This window comes from Ranitomeya imitator, chromosome 6 (assembly GCF_032444005.1).
Source record: "Ranitomeya imitator isolate aRanImi1 chromosome 6, aRanImi1.pri, whole genome shotgun sequence".
Lineage (NCBI taxonomy): Eukaryota > Metazoa > Chordata > Amphibia > Anura > Dendrobatidae > Ranitomeya > Ranitomeya imitator.
This window is the reverse complement of record NC_091287.1, coordinates 273,309,573-273,334,673: the sequence shown is the minus strand read 5'-3', so window position 1 is coordinate 273,334,673 and position 25,101 is coordinate 273,309,573. Positions and strand designations below refer to the sequence as shown.

General features: G+C 41.5%; 1 protein-coding gene across 2 annotated transcripts in view; it reads left to right on the top strand.

Moving 5' to 3' along the window:
• Window positions 1–25,101, top strand: part of LOC138642453 (cadherin-10-like) — a 1,145,040-nt gene that overhangs the window by 965,026 nt on the left and 154,913 nt on the right. For both annotated transcript variants that reach the window (XM_069730607.1, XM_069730608.1), the window contains exons 7-8: window positions 11,003–11,256; window positions 14,026–14,162. In XM_069730607.1, the coding sequence (XP_069586708.1) occupies window positions 11,003–11,256; window positions 14,026–14,162 (391 nt within the window). The remainder of the gene's footprint in view (window positions 1–11,002; window positions 11,257–14,025; window positions 14,163–25,101) is intronic.

Here is a 25,101-nt window from a genome sequence, read left to right as displayed (position 1 = left end):
GGCAATGATATAGCACTGCACATATACTGCATGCTAATAATGTGTATGCACGAAACTATTGCTCACCTGAGCCAGTGTAATGTATGTGATAATGGAAAACTGTACAGTGCCATAAAACCCATATATATCCTAATCTAAAATTATTATTATGAACTGTGACCCCGTAAGGTCACCCAAACCCATGAAATCTATAAATTAAAAGCATTCTAGAAGTGACATAAATATTCCCTAATATATATATATATATATATATATATATATATATTAGGGAATATTTATGTATATATACACACATATATATATATATATATATATATATATATATATATAGTGATGTGACCACCTATATGAAATTAGCACATGAAAATCAACATTAGACCACCTACAGCAAACTCCTTAAAAATGATAGGCAAATTTCAACCTCAAAAGAATTAGTAAATATCAAACATATATCATAAATAATAATAATAATAATAATAATAATACATAATAATACATAATACATAATAATAAATGGACCATTTTTTCTTATTTTTAAATACATTATTGTAAGGTCCATAATATATAAATCCTGAGTAGATTATAAGAGGTTGAAAAGGACATGAAAATGACTTCAATAAAAAATACACATATGTCCCCCAAAAATGTTTTCAATAGGAATATCTTTAAGCGTGTCCTCACGAGATCATTCTCCAGGAGTTATATCTCTAAATGTAATCTTCAGCAGCAATGTTAGCCCTCCATAATGTTCACAGATGCAATACACAAACCCAAAATCCCACAGGCAACAGACTGGACTATCTAATATCAACATGAATCTCTGAAGGGACAAAAGTAACCATTAATATACAAATGAACGTAAAAACATTAAAAGAAAAAAGAAGAAAAAGGCCAACCCACCCCTTAAAACTCCCATATAGACAATGAAGTTCACAAAAAATGCTCCAAATCCAAAGCTCTCATTTAACCCTTGAGGTGCTAATGTGCCTAGACGATATATCCACCTACTTTCTACTTGCACTAAGGTTTTGCCAATGTCCCCCCCTCTAATCCCAAAAGATACCAAATCAATACCTTTGATTTTAAGGCTATGTGGATTGCATTGATGGTATTTCCTGAAGTGTTTGGGAAGAGTTTTGAGGGTCGACTCATCCTCCACTGTCATTGCCTTTTTGATGTCTCTAAAATGCTCACATGTCGGGATTATTAATTCTCTTGTTGTTAAACCAATGTATATCTTGTTACATGAGCATGTGGCATGGTAGATTACACCACGGGAAGTACATGTGATGTATTTTCTTATGGTATACACTTTGGAATTATCCCAATTGGAAAAGGCTTTGGCCTTAATATGATTTGCACATTCCTTACACAATCCACATGGGTAAAAACCAGAATTAGTAACATGACTCAGATTGGTATTGCATCTAGATGGGTTGTACAGGCTATGGACCAAGAGATTGCATAGATTTTTGGATCTTTTAGCTACAATGAGTGTTTTTTCCAGTAGTATCTTCTTTAAAATGCGGTCGGTATATAATACATTCCAATGTTTGTTCAAAATATCTCTGAATCGATGCCATTTATTATGGTATGTTGTAATCATGCATACCTCATTTGGTTAGTGAGATTTACATGAAGTTTTTTCTTTGTACAACAAGTCCGTTCGTGGTGTATTTAAAGTGCGTTGGTACCCTCTTTTGACATTCTTCTTACTATAACCCTTCTCATAAAATCTACGAGTGAGGTAAACAGCCTGAGCTTCAAATTCTTTGGGATTAGTACAAATTCGTTTGGCACGTAAATATTGCCCTGTCGGAATTCTTCTAACAGTTGCCGGAAGATGTGATGACTTGGCATGCAGAAAAGAATTCGATGATGTTGACTTTCTGTATAAATCTGTAGACAGAAGGCCATTCTCATCAGCACTGATTGACAGATCAAGAAATTCAATATTCCTGCCAGCTTTGAATGTAAGCTTAATATTTAATTAATTTGAGTTCAATGTGTCCATAAAGGTGACCAAATCACTACTTGATCCCTCCCAAATGAGCCAAATGTCATCAATGTACCTCATCCAGCCTGTGGCCAGGCTGGACTGAGGTACAGGATCACATACAAAGATACTCTGTTCCCATGCCCCAAGGAATAAGTTGGCATATTATGGGGTACAGCAGGCTCCCATAGCTATGCCTCAGCATTGGCGGTAAACAACATTTTTAAAAATAAAAATGTTGTGGGTGAGGGCATATTCCAACAATTCCACCAACAATGCACACATATCTCCACCCACATTGCTTGCATTCAGGTACCCGGAAACTGTCTTCAAACCATCTTTATGGCGTATAGATGTATATAAGGCCTCTACATCGCCATCATCATCACAACATTGTCACTTAAATAGTCTGCGTAATGCCGCCTTTGTATCCTTGATATAATATGGTAGATCACCTACAAAAGGCTTCAAATAATGATCAATAACTGTGGTGACTACATCACAGAGGACCCTGTTTCCTGAAACAATAGGCCTCCCTGCTGGGTCCGGCGCATTCTTATGGATTTTAGGGATCAGGTACAGTGTTGGTAAACGAGGATGCATCTCCTTCACTATATCCACCATTTTTGGGGGGATAATGCCCTTCCCAAAAGCGTCTTCCAACATTCTAACTAGCTCCACATGAAATCCATCCATAGGGTTAACTGATAAATCTTGATAACAGCTCTTAGCATTTAGCAATTTGAAAGCCTGCCTCTCATCCATTTCATTTGGACAGATTACCAAGTTCCCCCCTTTATCAGCCGACTTGAAAACAACATCTGTAAGATTTTGTAAACTCTCAATTGCTTTGCGCTCTGCCCCGCTGCAGTTGGTTACCCCAAATCCTTCATGTCATAATTTCTCAATATCACTGGTCACCAATTTGGTGAAAACATCTACAGCAGGACAGATGCTCAAAGGTGGAAATTTCTTAGATGTATTAATGAGAGAAAGGGGGAAACTCTGGCTCACCAGTGTGGAGTTGCTTTCCTCTGCCAATGCCTCATGGTTTTCCAAAGCTTCTCTCTCGGTCATAGATGATATAAACTCCTTAGCATGCACTTTGAAATGAAGTTTTTGCAATATGATCTTCCTAGAGAACAGGTGTAAATCTTTAATCGCTACAAAGGGGTCTGTGTAAATCTTTAATCGCTACAAAGGGGTCTAGATGTTGAGAGGGAGAAAATGTTAGACTCTTCTCTAAAATAAAAATTTGAACGTCAGATAATTGATGTTTTGATAAATTTATTACCTTCGATTGCTCATTTTTTCTTTTCTTGTTAATTTTTTTTTTTTTAAATATCAGCTTGCTTCTTATTACCACCATTACGTGTTTTATGCTTGGAGAAAAGACTCTCAGTCATGGACACATTGTTCTCAGATATAGATGATACCGAGCTGAAGGAAGACTCCCTTGGACTCATCTGTTTACCATTATCTTTCCTGAACTGCCATTTGAATATCTTGTTTTCATCAGAATCCTTGACATCTCTCTGGCATTTCTTGATTTTTCTCTCACAAATCTCATTTTCCCATTTCTCCATGTCATTATCAAGGTCATTCAACCATGTTTCCAAAAGATCTTTTGTAATATCTTTTTCATAATTTGTTCCAATTTTTGGTTGTTCGTGTTTTTTTTAGGCATTCATTATATACTGATTACATGATTTTATGGATATGTATTTTAAATAAACTTTATCAATTGTTTTACATACACTTCATGGGCCTTTTTTCTTGGTTCTAAGGAATAGCTATTATGTACGGAGTGTGACCTATAGCATTTAGGTTATGTGTTTGGACTAATATGTATACATAATAAATGAAGGTATACACCAATATCATGGTCTGCTATAGCTATCAATTCCCATTAATAGATTCCAGATATTTCCAAAGAACACAATAATAAATGAGTTGTATGCATGTTCCTCTTAATAGGCTCTGATACAAACTAAAGTAAGAAATGTCAGCTATTCTGAATCACAGGCTTGTTACATGAAGCAGTGCACTATTTTAGAATCAATTGGTGGCCTTGCATTTGTCAGTTGAGATGGGGATTAGTCTTTAGAGATTGAGTGAGCAGTTAATTAGTAGGCTAGTGTCTGCATCAAGAATGACTCACAGGAGGAATAAGAATAGGTCACAGGAATGACCTAGTAGTAGAAAGGCAAGCATATACCTTCTGGCTAATACCCACTGGAGTAGCAGAAGCTCTGCAGTGCTATAATTGTGATAGAAGGTAAATGAATAGAGATTTCCAATCCTGTTTAGAGAAAGCAATGCTTGAACTGTCAGGATATTCCATTAGTGAGATGATAAAAACATTTTTATAATCTTTAACTTTCTAGTTTCCAGTAGTGTTGTCATCCCTAAAGTAAGCTTCAAAACACATTTAACTAGAGAGAAAATTGGTACACCAATTTTCTAAATGCATCAAATCTAGTACCGTGAGATGCACAAAACAAAAAATTTGCACAGGATTATATTTGATGTGGCGATTCTTCACTTTTTTTCCATTGTATGTTTTGCTTTGCACTCATGATAATTTAAGAAAACATATTGACATTGCTTTGCTTTCCTTCAATTGCAATTGTAATTGAATTTTGTTTTACACATTGCGGAATAAAGAAAGATGAAAGGATATGATATTATCTGATAAAATCAAGACAACGTGAAGTAGCGGTTTAGAATCACGAATATGTGAAAATACATAGTAAATTTTAACACACCACCTCATGGAAAGAATATAATTTATGATTTATATGAATGCTATATAAATAATAATGAATATCATTAACATCTAATATTTGATGTTTTATCTGTATAATAATACAGTTGAAACCAGCAGTTTACGTACACTATATATAAAGACCCATCTGCATGTTGTTATTATTATTATTATTATGATTATTATTATTATTTATTATTATAGCTCCATTTACTCCATGGCGTTTTACATGTGAGGAGGGGTAAACATAATAAAAACAGGTACAATAATCTTGAACAATACAAGTCACAACTAGTGTTGAGCGATACCGTCCGATACTTGAAAGTATCGGTATCGGATAGTATCGGCCGATACCCGAAAAATATCGGATATCGCCGATACCGATATCCGATACCAATACAAGTCAATGGGACATCAAGTATCGGAAGGTATTCTCATGGTTCCCAGGGTCTGAAGGAGAGGAAACTCTCCTTCAGGCCCTGGGATCCATAGGGATGTATAAAATAAAGAATTAAAATAAAAAATATTGACATATTTACCTCTCCGGCGGCCCCTGAACTCAGCGCGGGTAACCGGCAGGCTTCGTTGTTCAAAATCAGCGCTTTTAGGACCTGAGAATCACGTCCCGGCTTCTGATTGGTCGCGGGCCGCCCATGTGACCGCCACGCGACCAATCACAAGCCGCGACGTCACCGCAAGCTATTAACGCGCTCATTTTTAAAAATGAGCACGTTAATGGCTTTCAAAGACGTAGCAGCTTGTGATTGGTCGCGGCCACGCGACCAATCACAAGCCGCTACGTCTTTGAAAGCCATTAACGCGCTCATTTTTAAAAATGAGCGCGTTAATAGCTTGTGGTGACGTCGCGGCTTGTGATTGGTCGCGTGGCCGCGACCAATCACAAGCCGCTACGTCTTTGAAAGCCATTAACGCGCTCATTTTTAAAAATGAGCGCGTTAATAGCTTGCGGTGACGTCGCGGCTTGTGATTGGTCGCGGCCACGCGACCAATCACAAGCTGCTACGTCTTTGAAAGCCATTAACGCGCTCATTTTTAAAAATGAGCGCGTTAATAGCTTGTGGTGACGTCGCGGCTTGTGATTGGTCGCGTGGCCGCGACCAATCACAAGCCGCTACGTCTTTGAAAGCCATTAACGCGCTCATTTTTAAAAATGAGCGCGTTAATAGCTTGCGGTGACGTCGCGGCTTGTGATTGGTCGCGTGGCCGCGACCAATCACAAGCCGCTACGTCTTTGAAAGCCATTAACGCGCTCATTTTTAAAAATGAGCGCGTTAATAGCTTGCGGTGACGTCGCGGCTTGTGATTGGTCGCGTGGCCGCGACCAATCACAAGCCGCTACGTCTTTGAAAGCCATTAACGCGCTCATTTTTAAAAATGAGCGCGTTAATAGCTTGCGGTGACGTCGCGGCTTGTGATTGGTCGCGTGGCCGCGACCAATCACAAGCCGCTACGTCTTTGAAAGCCATTAACGCGCTCATTTTTAAAAATGAGCGCGTTAATAGCTTGCGGTGACGTCGCGGCTTGTGATTGGTCGCGTGGCGGTCACATGGGCGGCCCGCGACCAATCAGAAGTCGGGACGTGATTCTCAGGTCCTAAAAGCGCTGATTTTGAACAACGAAGCCTGCCGGTTACCCGCGCTGAGTCCAGGGGCCGCCGGAGAGGTAAATATATCAATATTTTTTATTTTAATTCTTTATTTTACACATCTCTATGTATCCGATACCGATACCCGATACCACAAAAGTATCGGATCTCGGTATCGGAATTCCGATACCGCAAGTATCGGCCAATACCCGATACTTGCAGTATCGGAATGCTCAACACTAGTCACAACTGGTACAAGAGGAAAGAGGACCCTGCCCTTGAGGGCTCACAATCTATGTTCTCAATATGTGACATGAATCAGAATAAACCTTTCCCATTTTAGGTCAATTAGGATTACCATAATTATTAACATTTGCCAAATACCAGAATAATGAGAGAGATAAAATATTTTAAGGCATTTTTATTACTTACTGCAAGGTTAAAAGTTTACATACACTAACATTTCTATGCCTTAAAACAATTCTGCCCATATGATGATGTCATGTGTTTGGAAGCTTCTGTTTTTCTTGGCAACATCTGAGTTAAAAAGAGGCACACCTGTGATGTATTTTAATTCACACCTGAAACAAACTGCATCTTTGTTTAGTATCATGCGAAAGTCTAAAGAAATCAGTCAAGATATCAGGAAGAGAATTGGTGACTGTCACAAGTCTGACTCCCCCTTGGATACAATTTCAAGATACCTGAAGGTGCCTCATTTATCTGTACAAACAATTATATGCAAGTACAAGCAAGATGGGAATATCCAGCCATCATACTACTCAGAATGGAGATGGGTTCTGTGTCCCAAAGATGCTTTGGTCCGACATGTTCATATCAACCCAAGGACAAAAGCAAAAGACCTTGTGAACATGATGTTGGAAGCTGGTAAGATTGTAAATATCCACAGTGAAACGAGTACTGTATCAACATGGGCTGAAAGGCCACTCTGACAGAAAGAAGCCATTACTCCAAAAGAAACAAACAAAATCCAGATTAATGTTTGAAAATGCACAGAGGAACAGATACTTTAATTTTTGAGCCATTTCCTGTGGTCTGATGAAACTAAAATTTACCGTTTTGAGCATAATGACCATTGTTATGTTTGGTGGAACAAGGGAGAAGCTTGGAAGCATAAGATTACCAGCTCAACTGTGAAACATGGGGGTGGAAGCATCATGCTGTGGGTGTGGATTTGTTTTGCTGCAGGAGGGACTGGTGCACTTCACAAAATAGATGGTATCATAGGAAAAGAAGATTATGTGGCAATACTGAAGCAACATCTCAAGAAATCAGCCAGGAAGTTAAAGCTTGGGTGAAAATGGGTCTTCCAATGGACAATGACCTTAAGAATACTGCCAAAATGGCTTAAGGACAACAAAGTCAATGTTTTGGAGTGGCCATCACAAAGCCCTGCCACCAACCCTATTCAAAAACGTATGGGCAAAGCTGAAAAGGCAGGTGCGAGCACAGCGACCTACAAACCTGGATCAGTTACACCAGTTTTGTCAGGAGGAATGGGCTCAAATTATGATCAACTGTTGTAAGAAGCTTGTGGAAGGATATTGTGGAAGGATATACCAAACTTTGACCCAAGTCATTCAGTTTAACGGCAATGGTATTAAATAGTAATGAAATGTATGTAAACTTTGGACTTAAGTAAGTGTTAGGGCTAGCAGAACGCACCGAGTAAATATAGATGTTTTTATTGTTATTGGTGCGTTCGCAGCCCGGGGTCCACCGTGCAGGAGAACCTGCTGCTAGCAAATGGCGGCACTATATGGCGGTATAGACTAACTCAGTTAATTCACCGAGTAGCCGTGAAAGCAAAGCACTGTGCCCTGTTAGATTTGACATTGGCACAGGCTAACTGCCCAAACAGAGAGCAGTCAGTGGTCACGCATGCACACAAAACTCCTCGCCGGAGGTGCAAGCATTCTAGAGGCTTATTTCAGCCAGGTCCCTGAATACATACACACACAAACTCCTTGCCGGAGGTGCCAGCATTCTAGGGGCTTATTTCAGGCGGGTCCCTGAACACACTCTATGTGACCACACTGGCGCAAAGCACATAACATGGAACAATACTAGCGCATGGCCGTGCGACCATGCAAGTCTTAAATAGTTGCAGCACGTGCAGGACCTTCCTAGAAGGACCAATGAGAGGCTACCACAAAGCCAGAGTACCTACAGGACCTTCCTGAAAGGACCAATAGACTTAGCTGCAGTATCTGACCATGTGACCCTCGATCTCCACTGAGAGATCTTACTCTGGGCATGCTCAGAATGAGAAAAGCAGCATCTGCTCGCCGCTGCCCAGCACTGGCTTAAATGGCAAAAGCAGGAAAAGCAGCAGTAACTCTTTGTACAGAGCGGGACTGAGCAAGAGGCTGGGACTGACATCTCCGCTGAGCAGGCTCCACTGCAGCAGGAGAAGAATGGGAGACCACAGCGGAGATGGCCCGAGATTCCCCCTGTGCAGAGGCGGGAACTCGACCCCTAACAGTAAGTAATAAAAAAGCCTTAAAACATTCTCTCTCTGATTATTCTGGAATTTAGCAAATATTAATAATTATGGTAATCCTAATTGACCTAAAATAGGAAAGATTTATTCTGATTTAATTTCAGACATTGAGAAAAACATGTATATGTGTCTTTTTATATTGTCTATGTAAGCTTTTGGTTTCAACTGTAAAGGACATAGGTGCATATGTCTGTATATGTTTACAATAATGCATTCAATAGGGAAAACAGAACCTAAGCCAAACACAACGCAGCTGATTACCCGTACAAAAATAAGTGCTGTACATACCATATAATAATTCTTAAAGAAATTGTCCACTGGACAACCCTTTCTCTTTCCCCATGCTTGGCCCCTGTAAAATAAAAAAGCTTACACTCACCTACCATTCTGGCACCATTCCAGAGGTGTTGGCACTTGCATTCCCAGTGCTCTCATGTGGTTGTGAAAGCATGTGAGCCAGTCAACTCTGGCATCATTGGCCCCACGTTCAGACAAATTGTATATCAAGAGAAAGTCCGAGATGAGGCTGTTCTCTCACTTCCTCTTGATGTTTGATTTGTCCTAAGGTGAAAACAGTGACTACCACATTGCTGATTCAGCAAAAGGCTCATGTGTCATAGCAACCGCACGAGAGCCCTGGAATGTGATTGCTGACACGGGAGTCAGTATAAGATTTTTATCTTATCTACACCAAACATTTACCTCAAGAAGGGGGTTTCCTAGTAGTTGACAATCCTTTTAATGTATCTTGTAAATATAACCCTACTTTCTGACTTTCGTCTTTTTAAGGTATTTTTCTAAAAATAGTCATGTTTGTATACAAAACGTATTATGAGACTTTTTCATTGCCTGAAAGAGTACCAGTCATTTTTTTTTATTAAATCAATCGTACTCTTGAAAATGAGCAACTTTATAATAAATCTAATCAAAAAATGTGTTGTTTATCTGCCAAAATTAATCAGTCATTGTCAAAATTATTAATTTTGAGCTAAAATCCAATTTCAGCCAATATATAACTTTATTTAGATGGGAGGAGGGAGGAGCTAGAGGAAGAGCTCCTCCTCTGCCTTCTATCTACATATAATCTTATCAGTAACACCTCCTGCCTCAGTAATGGGAAAATCTGTCTTCACTGGATACAAATTTTACCTCAGAAGTAATAATTTTGATAATGATTGCTCAATTTTGGCAAGTTGCTTATTTTCATGTGTACTATTGCATTATGGAATAAAAACTAAAATTATGGTTATTTAAGTGTACTTATGCTCAATTCACTTTAGTACCAAGTATAAAATATAAAAAGTGGTATTATTTGGAACATGTATTTTAGCAAAATTCCATTTCTATTTTTTATTAAATCATTGGAGATTTCAATGCAGAAACAGCAAACAACTGAGCTTAATGGATTTCTGTTTGACATCCATTGCTAAATTGTGCACTTGTAAGTGAATTGTAGCTGAAATGTTGGGTGTCCCATAGTGAAAAGAGATGGAAAAAAGCAAATGGACTTTAGAGTGGTTATGTTCAATAAATTCCGGTTAGTAAATTTTGTTTATTTAGGTTGGAATAATAAAACAATATTATGCTTAAAACAGGGAATAATTGAGTTTCTGTATCATAAATTTACCATATATACAGTAGATGCTTGGAAAATGTACAAAGGCCCCTATGAACAATTCAAATGCCAATTTTCCTTTATTTTACAGACAAAAAAAATGTTATTAATATAAAAACAAGAGTCATTCTAACTTTCAGTATGATACCTAGATGCTTCTAAATCCTTTTTGTGTACACTTTTTGGAGATATATACTTAGAGTGCCTGTAATGGTTTGCACAATGTAGAAACATATTTTGATTCAGAAAACTATGACTTATTGGCTTGAGTTCAAGAGTCTAGTCGCAGTTTCTGCATCATGGTATAGTTAATGCATTGGGTCATAAAAAAACAATGCTACATCTGTAAAATTCACTGAGTTTATCTGAGAATATATGGTGAGACAGAAAAATGGTAAGGCAGTGAGTGGTAATTTAAGATATGTGAGTTTGTGTGCATCAGTCTAGACATGTTGACAAATTATTAACATTTTTCACTTTTTTTCCAAACACAGAGATTGGATTATGAAAGTAAAAGACTGTACACCTTAAAAATGGAAGTTGAGAACACACATGTAGATCCCCATTTCCACTATCTTGGTCCTTTTAAAGACACTGCGACTGTCAAGATCTCAGTAGATGATGCTGATGAGCCTCCTATTTTTGGCCGACCTAGCTACATGTTTAAAGTACATGAAGATATCGAACTAGGGACTATAATTGGGACAGTAATGGCAAGAGATCCAGATATCATTCCCAGTCCAATAAGGTAATTTTCAATTTAATATGTGAAACCTTTCATATTTTCTTCATGCTTAAAGCATAATGAGTGAAGGAGTGGGTTACTGCTATTACATCTCAAAATTTGTGGACCAGACATCTTATGCAGCTTAGCGAATACGTTTAGTATGACAATCATGAGTTATCATGAGTAATCCAGTGTTATTTAGACTGCATTTTCTGTACAGTATAACAATTAGTATTTTTCTAATGTAATATTATTCTATGCAGGTAGAAAATAAATGTCTCCAGTTATTATCATGAACCTCATTTTAGTATTTCCAGTGATTAATTAAAGGAATTGAGTTTTAATTGTCAAAACTTCTGCCGCAAATCTTTTATGTGGGAACATTTTCTTTGGGGTATAACTATAAGGGAACAAGATTATCCATTGCACCCTGCCCTTAGTGTCTAGGAAGGCTCAAATAGTTCCTTGACAGATAAGAACACATACCAAAGTATAAATCTACAATTTTTTTTTGCGCGGGAAGCATTCTTACCACTTCTTTAGCATTGACTGACAAATAGGGATGATCAAATAGCTTTGGATAACTCATTATCAGAATAGCTGTAGCGCTTACCGAATAGCTGCATCGGGAACCCGGATAACTGGAGCGCTCCCGATAATCAGCTGTTTGGGCAGCAGCTGAATGTATCGCGGCTGTATGACAGTCACAAAACATATATGGATAGCTGGTGTGTTGTGCATTCATATTCAGTGTCAACAAACATTCTGAGTAATGCGCTAGTAACCAAACAGCACAATATTTTTTTGCACATTTTGTCTAGTAGCACCTAATATTTGCTGAGCTCAAATAATGCAGCAAATCATGGCAACAAGAAATTAGTAAATTTATGTGAGTGGAATTAAAGGGAACCTGTCAGCAGGATTGTGCATAGTATCTCCAGACACTGTCAGGTTGGCATTGTTATACTGAATAAAATGTTACCTTGGTTGATGAAATCCGTCTTGTGGATGTTCTTTAATCTTTATTTTCAGTTTTGTGTTAATGAGATTCTCGTCCCCTAAGGTGGGGTTGGTGTATGTGGTGCTCTGATTATATATTCATAATGCAGACAGCTGCCCCCTAGTTTACATAATGAATACCTAACCTGCTGAAAAAAAGAGACAAAAACGCTTCTGCAAAGAAATTGCCAGCTGTGGCACCTACAGCATAATTGCATGTTTAGTGTGCCAATAATTCATTTTCTAATTCATTTTCTCAGCTAGGGAAAAAAACTATTTGAAAATGGCACCCGCCGCGACTGCACAGTAGCAACTATAAGTGTCTATAGCTAGACACATATTGCTGCTACTGCACAGGCGCAGGCAGCACCATCTTGGAGGAGGATTTTTTTTTTTCTTTTCCAGTAAGATAGTGCCGCCAGCGCATTCGCAGTAGCAACTATGGGATCACATCTATAGACACCTATAGCTGTTAATGTCCAGGCACGGTGGGCACCATTTTCAAAAAAATTTTTTTTTTACCCTAGCTGGATAACATCAAGAAAATGTATTATTGCCACACAAAACATGCGATTATGCTGCAGAGCCGATGCCACAGCTGCCACCTGCCTGCGGAACGGTTTTTGTCTCTTTCTTCAGTATGTTATACAAACTAGTGGGCAAATCAGTGAGGGATCAGAGACTTGTCAGCAGTCTGCATCATGAATATCTAATCAGAGCACACAGACACCAGCCCCGCCTTAGGGCACAAGAATCTCATTAACTACAAACTGAACATAAAGATTAAAGAACATCTATGAGACGGATTTCATCAACCAAGGTATCATTTTATTCAGTATATTGGAGCCGTTCTGACACTTTGTGTAGGTTACTATGGGAAATCCTGCTGACATGTTCCCTTTAAATTGTTAAATCTTCCAAAAAATCCTATCCTCCAGAATTTAGATTTTTTTAATTTGCTTATTGTGAATTTAGAAAAATAACAAGAATGCACAGCAGCCATATTGCAAACCATATAGGGTCAGGCAAACTGATAAAAATTTTTGATAATAATACTCACCTAACTCTTCATCTGTCTGGCTGCCTCCATAACTTTCTCTTCAATCCACGGAGCCTCTTTTTTCCCTTTCCCTTCTTGCAAGAATTCTCTTTGACCTCTTCACTTTAGGTCATCATTTTGGCATGCCTATGCCTTGGCCATCACTGTGAATCATGCCGTCACTCTGACAGCATGTGATAATGTCGTGATGACCCGGCGTTACAATGCACATCGCCAAAGTGATGGCTCAGAATGCAGTGACAGCAAAAATCTGTGGCTTGTAATGAAGAGGTTGAAGAGAATGATTGCAATTAGATAACGTGAAAAGAAGAGGCACCAAGACCTAGCGGTAGCTGCGGGGGGTGTGCAAACAGGTGAGTATTAATTTTTACATCCTATTTATATCCAAGGAAAACAACTTTGTTGCAAACTGAATTTGCTGTAAAAATTTGTGCAATTTGGCAAATTTACATCTTGCTTGATTTGATAGTCTCTTATAGAAACTAAGCTACTTCACAAACAAAAACATGCTATAGTTTTGTTGTAAGGCAACACATTGGATCTTTATGTTGAAATACAAATCAGAAATCAATAGTTACCATCTTTTACATTGTTCTACTTTAGAATTGAATATATGAAGGAAAAGCAGTAGATTTTTAAAAATGAAAACTAAGATTGAGAGCGATATTTATGAATAGTTAAATACCAATTATAGGAAAAGTAGAATTTCATAAACATGTTTTTCCTGCTAGGTTCTCTCTGGATCGACACACTGACCTTGACAGAATTTTTAATATACACTCAGGAAATGGATCAATTTATACAGCAAAACCTTTGGACCGTGAAATATCCCAATGGCATAATCTAAGCATCATAGCTACGGAAATTAGTAAGCTATTTCTTAATCATACTTGTTTACTGTGTATTCTCCATCAATTGCTCTAATCATTAAAATCCTATTCTGTGATTGTAATATCTTTTAAAAATGATGTGTTTCAAAGGAAAAACTTATTTATACATTCAGCCTCAGTGTGTAGAGAAACTCCGAATTTCCCTCAGGTCACACTTTGATTCTCTCCATTTAAAGGCTTTTATTTTTATTCAATCTCTGGTGAACATATAACCTTTGGGACAATGACCTATATGGTCTGTGTTATTTTAATACTTCTTCACTCTAATGCGCATTATTTAGACCTTCCACTTTAATGATCACTGTTTACGTTAGATAGAAAGCATCTCTGTTATTTTGTTGGTAGGAAAGATTGATCTCATGATACAACCATCTCCACAAAATCACTTTCTGAATGACGATTTATTTAAGAATAAAACAGGATAAAGCTACGAGAGACAGTTATTTCTGTTCAAATGTTAAGTAACTTAATGTTTTCTATTCATTAAGTAGTCTTTGCATTAAGTGGGTATTTTTTAGTTTTTTTTTTTAAAATGTATCTGCTAAAAATGAAAAAAGACTTACAATTACAAGAAGTAAAAAAGGTAGAGTTGTATTTTTTATCTAAATGATGATCGATTTTCAGCAATTTTAGTTAATATGTTAAAATGTACTCACCTAATGATTTAACAATGTTTTATGCACCAAGCCATTTAATTGGGTGTTGACTGCCTGTACATCTGCAAAGGCAATAGGCTCTTGAAAGTACTATATTCTCCCCTAACAGCTATACCTCTCTAATAAGGCATGTAGTGAAGCATGCCATAAAAGTCTAGGAAAAACTGTGTTAAATTAACTTACCTATGACTTTATGAAAAATCCAATGCATTTGATAAGGTATGGTACAATTCTGGGTCAGCCTTAGGGGGTGTTGAGAAAACTAGGCAATTGCCCAGGGCCCCAACACTCTTGAAGACCCCCCCCCCCCCTCTACAGCAGGACCTACACTGATAATAGCAATAAAACAATAAAAAACAGATAATTGATATAGCTGCATTCATAAATGTCTGATCTATCAAGATATAAAGCAAACTAATCTGATCAGTAAAAGACATAACAAGAAAAAAAATCAAAAACGCCAGAATTGCATTTTTTTGTCAGCCGCAACAGTGCAATAAAATGTAATAAGAGAAGATCAAACATTGCTTCTGCCTCAAAATGGTATCAGTCAAAACATCAGCTCAGGCTGCAAAAAACGAGCCCTCACACAGCCCTATTTTTGAAAAATGAAAACAATACAGGTCTTGGAAAATGGCAAGAAAAGCTAAATCGATTTTTTTTTACAAATTTCACATATTTTTTTGCACCATTCAAATAAATAAAAATACATGTGTTTTGGAGTCTGCGTACTCAGACTGATCTAAAGAATCATACACTGCTCAAAAAAATAAAGGGAACACTTAAACAACAGAATATAACTTCAAGTAAATCAACTTCTGTTAAATCAAACTGTCCACTTCAGAAGCAACACTGTTAGACAATCAATTTCACATGCTGTTGTGCAAATCAAACAGACAACAGATGGAAATTATTGGCAATTATCAAGACATACTAAATAAAAGAGTGGTTCTGCAGGTGGGGACCAAAGACCACATCTCAGTACCAATGCTTTCTGGCTGATGTTTTGGTCACTTTTGAATGTTGGCTTTGCTTTCACACTTGTGGTAGCATGAGACGGATTCTACAACCTACACAAGTGGCTCAGGTAGTGCAGCTCATGCAGGATGGCACATCAATGCGAGCTGTGGCAAGAATGTTTGCAGTGTCTGTCAGTGTAGTGTCCAGAGGCTGGAGGTGCTACCAGGAGACAGGCCAGTACACCAGGAGATGTGGAGGGGGCCGTAGGAGGGCAACAACTCAGCAGCAGGAACACTACCTCAGGAACAGGATGAGCACTGCCAGAGCCCTGAAAAATGACCTCCAGCAGGCAAAAAATGTGCATGTGTCTGCACAAACTGTTAGAAACCGACTCCATGAGGATGGTCTGAGTGCCTGACGTCCACAGATGGGGGTTGTGCTCACAATCCAACACCATGCAGGACGCTTGGCATTTGCCACATAACCCCAGGATTGACAAATTTGCCACTGATACCCTGTGCTCTTCATAGATGAAAGCAGGTTCACACTGAGCACATGTGACAGACTTGACAGGGTCTGGAGATGCCGTGGAGAGCGATCTTCTGCCTGCTCATTCTTCAGCAAGATCGGTTTGGCAGTGAGTCAGTAATGGTGTGGGGTGGCATTTCTTTTGAGGGCTGCACAGTCCTCCATGTGCTCACCAGAGATAACCTGACTGCCATTAGGTACCTAGATGAGATCCCCAGACCCCTTGTGAGACCATGTGCTTGTGCGGTTGGCCCTGGGTTTCTCCTAATGTAGGAAAATGCCAGACCTCATGTGGCTGGAGCGTGTAAGCAGTTCTTGCAAGATGAAGGTATTGAAGCTATGGACTGGAACGCCCGCTCCCCAGACCTGAATCCAATTGAACACATCTGGGACATCATGTCTCACATCCACCAACGTCACGTTGCACCACAGACTTTCCAGGAGTTGGTGGATACTTTAGTCCAGGTCCGAGAGGAGATCCCTCAGGAAACCATCTGCCGCCTCATCAGGAGCATGCCCAGGAGTTGTAGGGAGGTCATACAGGCACATGTAGGCTACACACAATACTGAGCCTCATTTCCTTTTCTTGAGAAATTTCCACTGAAGTTAGATCCCAGTGTAACTTCATTTTCCATTTTGATTTTGAGGATCATTCTAAGTCCTGACCTCCGTGGGATATTAGTTGTGATTTACGTTGATAATTTTTAGGTTTTATTGTTCTCATCACATTCCACTATGTAATGAATAAAGATTTACAACTGGAATATTTATTTCAGTGAAATCTAGGATGTGGGATTTTAGTGTTCCCTTTATTTCATTGAGCAGTGTTTTACACCAAGAGTTGTACCATATAGTGAACATGGTAATTAAGGAACTTAAAAACAATTGTGGAATTTTCCAGTACAATATGTAGAAGAATGAATGGTGCAATGCAAAAGTACAACTTATCCCACAAAAAAACAAGCCCTCATACAGCTTTGTGGACTGAAAATTAAAAAAAAATATGTCTTTTGGATTAAAAAATGGAAAAAAATGGAAAATTGCCCAGGGGTGAGGGGTTACAATCCTTGTAATAGCCGTATAATATCAGCACAAGAGCTCCCTGCAGGCTTCACTATTTGGGGATTTATAATGGGTTTACTAACAAGCTAAAAATCATTTCTATAGAATGGAAATAGGGTTAGCTTACCAACTTAATTCCTAAATGATTAGACAGTTATCTGGCTGCCAGGACTTACAAGGTATTGACCACTTCATGACCTTGGACTTATCCACCAGTAACAAACTACAGGGACCCACTTTTCATCTTCATGCAAATGTGACATTTTCCTTAATCACAAATTTATATAACAATGATCTGGGTAGATTGTTAAATGAATATGATGCTGCTTTTGTCTGTTCTTAGTGATTCAAGTATAGTGCTAAGTACTGCTCATATACGAAGTGATTCTCCTGTTCCCCTGTGGGATAGTCCAAACCTGCATACGTCCAGGTCACTTGCTACCTATCGACCTTGGACCTATGGATACGTCATAACAATTTTCCATGCATAGAGGCTGTACCTGCCTGATGGTCACCGGGTGTCAGCTGATTCTGACAGCTGACACCCGACACTCAGTGCCAGGATTAGAGCCTGCAGTTCTGTGGTCATTTTAGTCCCCATAATGCTGCGATAAATGTTGTCATGATGACTAGAGATGAGAAACTATTTCAATATTCTGTTCAGATCATGATTTCCAAATTCACAATATTCTCCTATTTAATTATCGACTATAGCCAAACACCATACACAACACAAACATCAGTGTTTCCCATGCTTTGTGACAGCATGGGAAACACTGGTGTAGTGGTTCTGATCAATGGTAAAATTACAGCCTGTGGGGTATTACCGTCAGCAGAGCCCTGCCCGTCATGCTGTCAGATGTCGGTGTGACCCCGCAGAGATGAGGTGACCCACGGTAAAAAGCTTACCACTGGTCAGCAGGCACCAGCTGATGAAATATTACTCATTCAATCAGGCTACATCTGCTGTCACTCATAACAGTAATAGCAGGAGCCACTAATGGGAGAAGTAGTCTCTCGTCAGCAGGCGCCTGTGCTCAAACTTAAAAGAAAAATCACATGCAAAATAATTCAATACATATTCAAATAAAAATAAGAAAAAAATTATACTCACCTAACGCCCAATCCTTGATGCCCTTGTCTCCTATAAATAATGTAAAATACAAAAACAACATATACTCACCTATCGGCTAATGCCCGATGCCCATGTCTCCTATAAAAAATCAAAAATAATAAACCACCATATACTCACCTGTCCACCATAGTCCATGTAATCCAGAGTGTCTCATGGAGATCTGAAGTGTAGAACAGTCACATTGAGAGATGTGACTGCTCTAACTGGCCACCGGCAAAACACTGACATGAGTGTCATCACCCCCATAGTGCATAGCTCTGAGCTGCCATATGGGAGCTCACTGGAGCTGATCAGCTGATGCACTCCAGTGAACATTCTCATGCAGCAGTGCTGCCATGAGTGAGATCACTGGGGCTCATCAGCTGATGAATTCCGGTGAGCTTTCTCACCGCAGCTCAGTGCTATACACTACAGAAGCGATTACCTCCTGTGTCAGTGTATAGCTGGCTGTCTTTGAGACCAGTCACATCAATATCCATGGCCCCTTTTAAGGCAATTAATATCAGCCCACATGTAAGAGTTACAGATGTTCAGTAGAGCCTGTTTTGTCCATGTCCAAGATGGAGTCTGGAACTTTGCACTTCCCTTGAATTTCCTGTTGGTCCTGCTATTTTAGTCAAGTCAGGAGAACCTCCTTGCCTGGATATTTTGCTGCTGTTGGCTCTTGAGCTTCTGCCTGTTTGCTTATGGACTCCCTGCTGCTGCTGCTGCTCATTACTCAGTTCTCTACCACCCCACATTCAGTTTCCTTCAGTCCATGGTGTGCCTCCTTGATCCTGACTTGGGTCACCTATTGTCTGGACGTCTAGTGAGGAGCTACTCGCCTCTGGATCTACTCACCTCTGGATCTACTGTGGTCAGTAAGAAATCTTGACTTCATTATCTCTTCTCAGACTGTGACTGTTGGGCTGCGGTGCTGGACTTGAGTCAGACTTTTCAGCCTAAAGGTACATTTAGCGCTGCAGAATATGTAGGCGCTATATAAATAAAATTATTATTATTACATTTAGAGATTTTCTCCTTCCACATATAAGTGCAGTGAGCGCTTCTGATAATATTATTACTGGACTTCCACATATAAGTTCCTTGCGCGCTCGTGATCATATCATTGCTGGACTTCCACAATTAAATGCTGTGTTCATTCTCACTCATATTACTGCTGGACTTCCTATATTAAGTGTCATATGCACACCTGCATTATATTACTACTGGACTGGTTCGTATTAGCAGTCACGCTCTGCTGTTCAGATTGCTGAAGCTTTCTGCATTTTACTGTGCACTTCATTACAATTGCAGGAAGATCTCTGTTAGATTTTGTTCAACTTCTTACTGTTAGGTGTCGAATTCCCACCACTGCACAGGGGGAATCTCAAATCATGTCTGCTGCAGTCTCCCATTCTCTTCCAGCCGCAGTGGAACCTGCTCAGCAGAGACGTCGGTCCCAGCGTCTGGCTCATCCTGATACTGTGCAAATGGTTACTGCTGCCTTTTCAGGTTCTGCTCTTGTAGCCAGCACTGGTTAGTGGTGAGCAGGCTTTTCTGGGACTAAGTCCTGCTTTTCACGCACTGAGCATGCCCACGGGAGGACCTCTCACTGGAAGTCGGGGGTTACACGCTCAGGCCCTGTTGCAGCTCCTTTTGGTCCACCAGAAAGGTCCTGTAGAGCTGCAACCATAAAAGGTTTGCATGGCCGCATAGTAATGCACTAGTATCAAATGTGTTTGACTTATGCCAGTGGATACTGTACCCTCTATTCATATGTGGTGTGAGGCTGTAGCTGTGCGACTGTACACTCAGGCAGGCAGCTAGTGTTAGTGGGGGCATTTAGCCTTGGCTTAGCATCTGGTTCCTTCATGTGTGCAGTTAGCACAGAAGAGTTCCAGAGCAAGCACAACCCTTAGTTAGGGTAATTTTTTTGTGTACAGCGCGTCTCTGTGAGTCAACAGAGATTGCTTCCAGTTCACACGGGGTGAAGCTTAACCCACATGTGAGCTCAAAGGTTATCCACCGTTACTTAGCAGATATCTCAACACGGTGGACTCTGGGCTACGAACGCACCTTGTGGCTACCAATCTATACTTGGTGCGTTCCGCTAGCCCTAACAGTATGCTAGCGCCAGGGTCTGGCTAAGTAATGGCAGACAAACAGCGATTGCACGGTTACATCCAGCAGCTGGAGGGCAGGTTGGCAGCTCTCGAGCGTGCAACCTCAGCTGTAGATGTTACCGCAATAGCTGTTCAGGCTGCTAGCATGGCTGCAGCAACTTTAACCACTGCCATCCCTGTTCCGACCTTATCCCACCTCCCGCTGCCAGAGAAATACTCTGGTGACAGTAAATCATGTAGGGGTTTTGTGAGCCAGTGCGGTATACACCTCGAGCTCTTGGCTGCACGTTTTCCCACATAGCGGGAAAGGTGGAATTCATTATTTCTCTTCTGTCGGACAGAGCGTTGGAGAGGGCTACGCCGCTGTGGGAGTGTGACGATCATGTGGTGCAGAGTGCTCCTCATTTTTTGAGCACTCTGAAACAGGTATTTTTAGGACCTCGAGTCACCCATGATACGGCGCTCCAACTGCAGGCATTGACTCAGGGTTCGTCCATGGTCAGCCATTTTGCTGTCCACTTTCAGACTTTAGCATCCGAGCTGAAGTGGCCGGATAAAGCCCTCATCACGGTATTTTGGAGGGGGCTCGCTGACCATGTGAAAGACGCTTTGGCCATTAGGGAGATTCCCGCCACACTGGGGGAGCTCATAGCAGTATCAACTCGCATCGACCTTTGTTTTAATGAGCGAGGGTTGGAGCGAACCCATTGTAGGCAGAGGTTTAGGCTGGCTCCCACCTTCGCCAAATCTCTGGAATCTCCAGTCCAGGCATCCAAGTCACTTGAGGCCATGGAGTTGTCATGATCTAAGTCCCGGACCGCTTGTGCACTTAAGGTCTGGCATGTTTGCCGGCAGTCAGGACACATTGCCTCCAGGTGTTTTCAGCAGTCGGGAAAACGTCGGCGTCTAGTGGTAGTCGAAGGAGGTACACTTGACACAGCGACATTTTCCTCCAAATTGTCCTTCAAGGGGACAATTACTATAGGCCCATCGACTCTTATGGTAGAGCTTTGCGTGGACTCCGGGGTGGAGGGCAATGTAATGTAATCTGCTTTCACCCAATGACACGCAATACCCCTTGTGATGCTCGCCAAACCTGTGACCGTTCGAGAGGTAAAGGGGTCGACACTACCATCACAGATTACACACCAAACCATTCCTTTCACTCTTTCCATGTCTCCATCTCATCAGGAGATTGTGTCCCTACTAATCAATCCCTAGGGAATTGATGAGGTCCTATTGGGGAAACCATGGTTATGCTACCACTCTCCTTATATAGAGTGGTCCTCTGGGAGAATTCTGGGATGGAGTAAATTTTATGAGGGTAGATGTCAGAGGGATTGCATTCAGGTTGCTACAACTGAGGTACCCGCAGATCTTTCCTCTCTCCAAAAGCACAATTGGCTCTATGCGGTTGTGTTCTCCAAAAGGGCTGTGGAGACCCCTCCACCTCACTGCCCCTATGACTGTCCTATTGACCTCTTGCCTGGTGCAGAGCCTCCCAGGGTTGAGTCTATCCGTTATCTCTTCCTGAGATGGAGGCAATGTCCCAGTACATCTGAGAGAATCTGGCAAGAGGATTCATTAGGAAGTCAGTGTCACCTGCAGGGGCTGGGTTTTTCTTCGTGCAGAAGAAGAGTGGAGAACTACGTCTATGCATAGACTACAGCAGTCTTAATGCCATCACCATTAAGAATAAGTACCCACTAACCCTGATATCTGATCTCTTTGATAGGCTACGGAGAGCAAGGGTATTTACTAAATTAGATCTGCGGGGTGCTTACAACCTTATTCACATCCGTGAGGGGAACGAATGGGAGCGGCTTTTAACACCAGGGATGGGCACTATGAATATCTGGTGATGCCCTTCGGGCTATGTTATGCCCCAGCCATTTTCCAAGACTTTGTGAACGACATCTTCCGGTATATGCTCACCACCTCGGTCGTTGTCTTTCTTAAAGATATTCTCATCTACTCTCCAGATATTAACTCCCACCAGAGCGATATTTTGCAAAGTCTTTGACCACTTACGGGCAAAATCCCTACTATGTCTAGTTAGATAAGTGTGTGTTTGAGCAGGAGTCCTTGCCTTTCTTTGGCTATATCATCTCAGCTCAGGGATTGGCTATGAATCCTGCCAAGCAAGAGGCTGTGTTGGACTTGCAGGAACCCCATTCTTTCAAAGCGGTGCAGCGATTTGTGGGGTTCATTAATTACTATTGCCAGTTCATTCCCCACTTCTCAACTTTGGTAGCTCCCTTGGTTGCCCTCATCAAGAAGGGAGCAAATCCCAAATTGGGGTCAGAGGAGGTCTCCAAGGCCTTTTTCGCTATTAAGTCATAGTTCGCCAGCGCTCCCATCCTACATCGCCCCAATGTAGATAAGCCGTTTAGAATGGAGGTGGATGACTCTTCTGTTGGTGCTGGAGCAGTCCTCCTCCAAAAGGATGCTCAAGGTCGGAAGTATCCTTGCTTCTTCTTTTCCAAGACCTTCTCACCAGCGGAGAGAGGAATTATTCCATCTGGGACAGGGAGTTGCTATCCATGAATTTGGCTTTCTCAGAGTGGAGACACCTGCTGGAGGGGGCTCACTTTCCCTTCCAAGTTTTTACAGACCACAAAAATTTGGTGTACTTACAGACAGCCCAGCGGCTAAATTCTCACCAGGCCAGATGGTCCCTGTTCTTCTATCAGTTTCATTTCACCCTTCATTTTCTCTCCGGGGAGAAGAAAATTTGTGCCGATGCTCTCTCCTGCTCCATAGTGTCATCAGAGGAGAAGGAGGAACTTCGGCTTATTGTCCCTTCTGAGAGCCTGAGAACTGTGGCTCCGGTGTCGCTGGAGTCTGTGCTCACGGGCAAGACTTTTGTACCATCAAATTTTCGACCGAGGTTCTCTCTTGGGCTCATTCGTCCAGGGTGGGTGGACATTTTGGGACCAAGAAGACATTCGAGCTTCGGGCGAGGGCCTACTGGTGGCCGCATATGGCACGTGATGTCGGGGACTATATTCGGGCATGTGACTCCTGCGCCAAGAATAGGTCTCTTCGGCAATGACCTGCTGGGCTACTTTACCCCCTGCAGGTGGCAGACAGGCCCTGGGAGATGGTTAGGATGGACTTTGTGGTGGGCTTACCCAAGTCTCGTAGCTGCTCCGTTATCTGTGTAGTCACCGATCATTTTTCTAAAATGGTGCACTTGGGGCCGCTTCCATGGTTACCTTCTGCACGGGCCTTGGCAGCGTTGGTCATTAAACATATTTTCTGTCTACATGGCATGCCTGACAAAATTGTAAGTGACCGGGGTCCCCAGTTCACATCTCAGTTTTGGAGAGAGCTCTGTCGTTTACTCAGTATTGAGCTGAATCTCTCTTCTGCATATCATCCCGAGACAAATGGGTTGGTGAAGAAGGCCAACCAGACCATGGTCACATATCTGTGACATTTTGTTTCAGTGAGGCAGGATGACTGGGCATCCTTGCTACCGTGGGCGGAGTTTTCGCTGAACAACACCATAGCCGACTCCACTGGACAGACCCCATTACTCCTAAACTATGGTCAGCATCCGCAGGTACCTGTGCCTATACCTGTATCTTCCACCGACTCCAGGGTGGCAGACTGGGCTGTGGAGGCACGGGACATTTGGGACCGCACTCAGGATGCCATTCAGGCATCCAAGGAGAGAATGAGGGTTTCTGCGGATGCACACCCGCGCCCTGCTCTGACCTTTGCTCCTGGTGACTTAGTTTCGCTCTCCGCCCGTAACATTAGACTGTGAGTTGAGTCCACTAAGTTTGTGCCTCACTACATTGGTCCTTTCAAGGTTCGGGAAAAGGTTAACCCTGTGGTCTACCGTTTGGCTATTCTTCCGTGTCTTGGTATCACCGACAGCTTTCATGTTTCCTTCTTAAAGCCCATCTATATGTCCCGCTTTTCCGAGTCATCTGCTGGGACATTGGGTGCATCCATGGATGAGTACGAGGTGAACTCTATCTTGGGTTGCAAGGTGGTATGTAGCAAGAAGCACTATCTGGTGGACTGGAAGGGTCACGGCCCAGAGGACAGAACCTGGGAGCCTGTGGAGCGCATTCAGGCTCTGCTGCTCATTGCAGCCTTTGAGCATAGCGAGGCTCAGGGAGGAAGGGGCCCTAGGAGGAGGGTGATGTTAGGTGTTGAGTTCCCACCGTTGCACAGGGGGAATCTCGAACCATGTCTCCTGTGGTCTCCCATTCTCCTCCAGCCGCAGTGGAACCTGCTCAGCAGAGAAATCGGTCCCAGTGTCTGGCTCAGCCTGATACTGTGTGAATAGTTACTGTTGCCTTTCCAGGTTCTGCCTTTGTAGCCAGCACTGGTCAGCGGCGAGCAGCCTTTTCTGGGAATGAGTCCTGCTTTTCATGCACTGAGCATGCCCACGGGAGGACCTCCCATTGGAGGTCGGGGGTCACATGCTCAGGCCCTGTTGCAGCTGCTATTT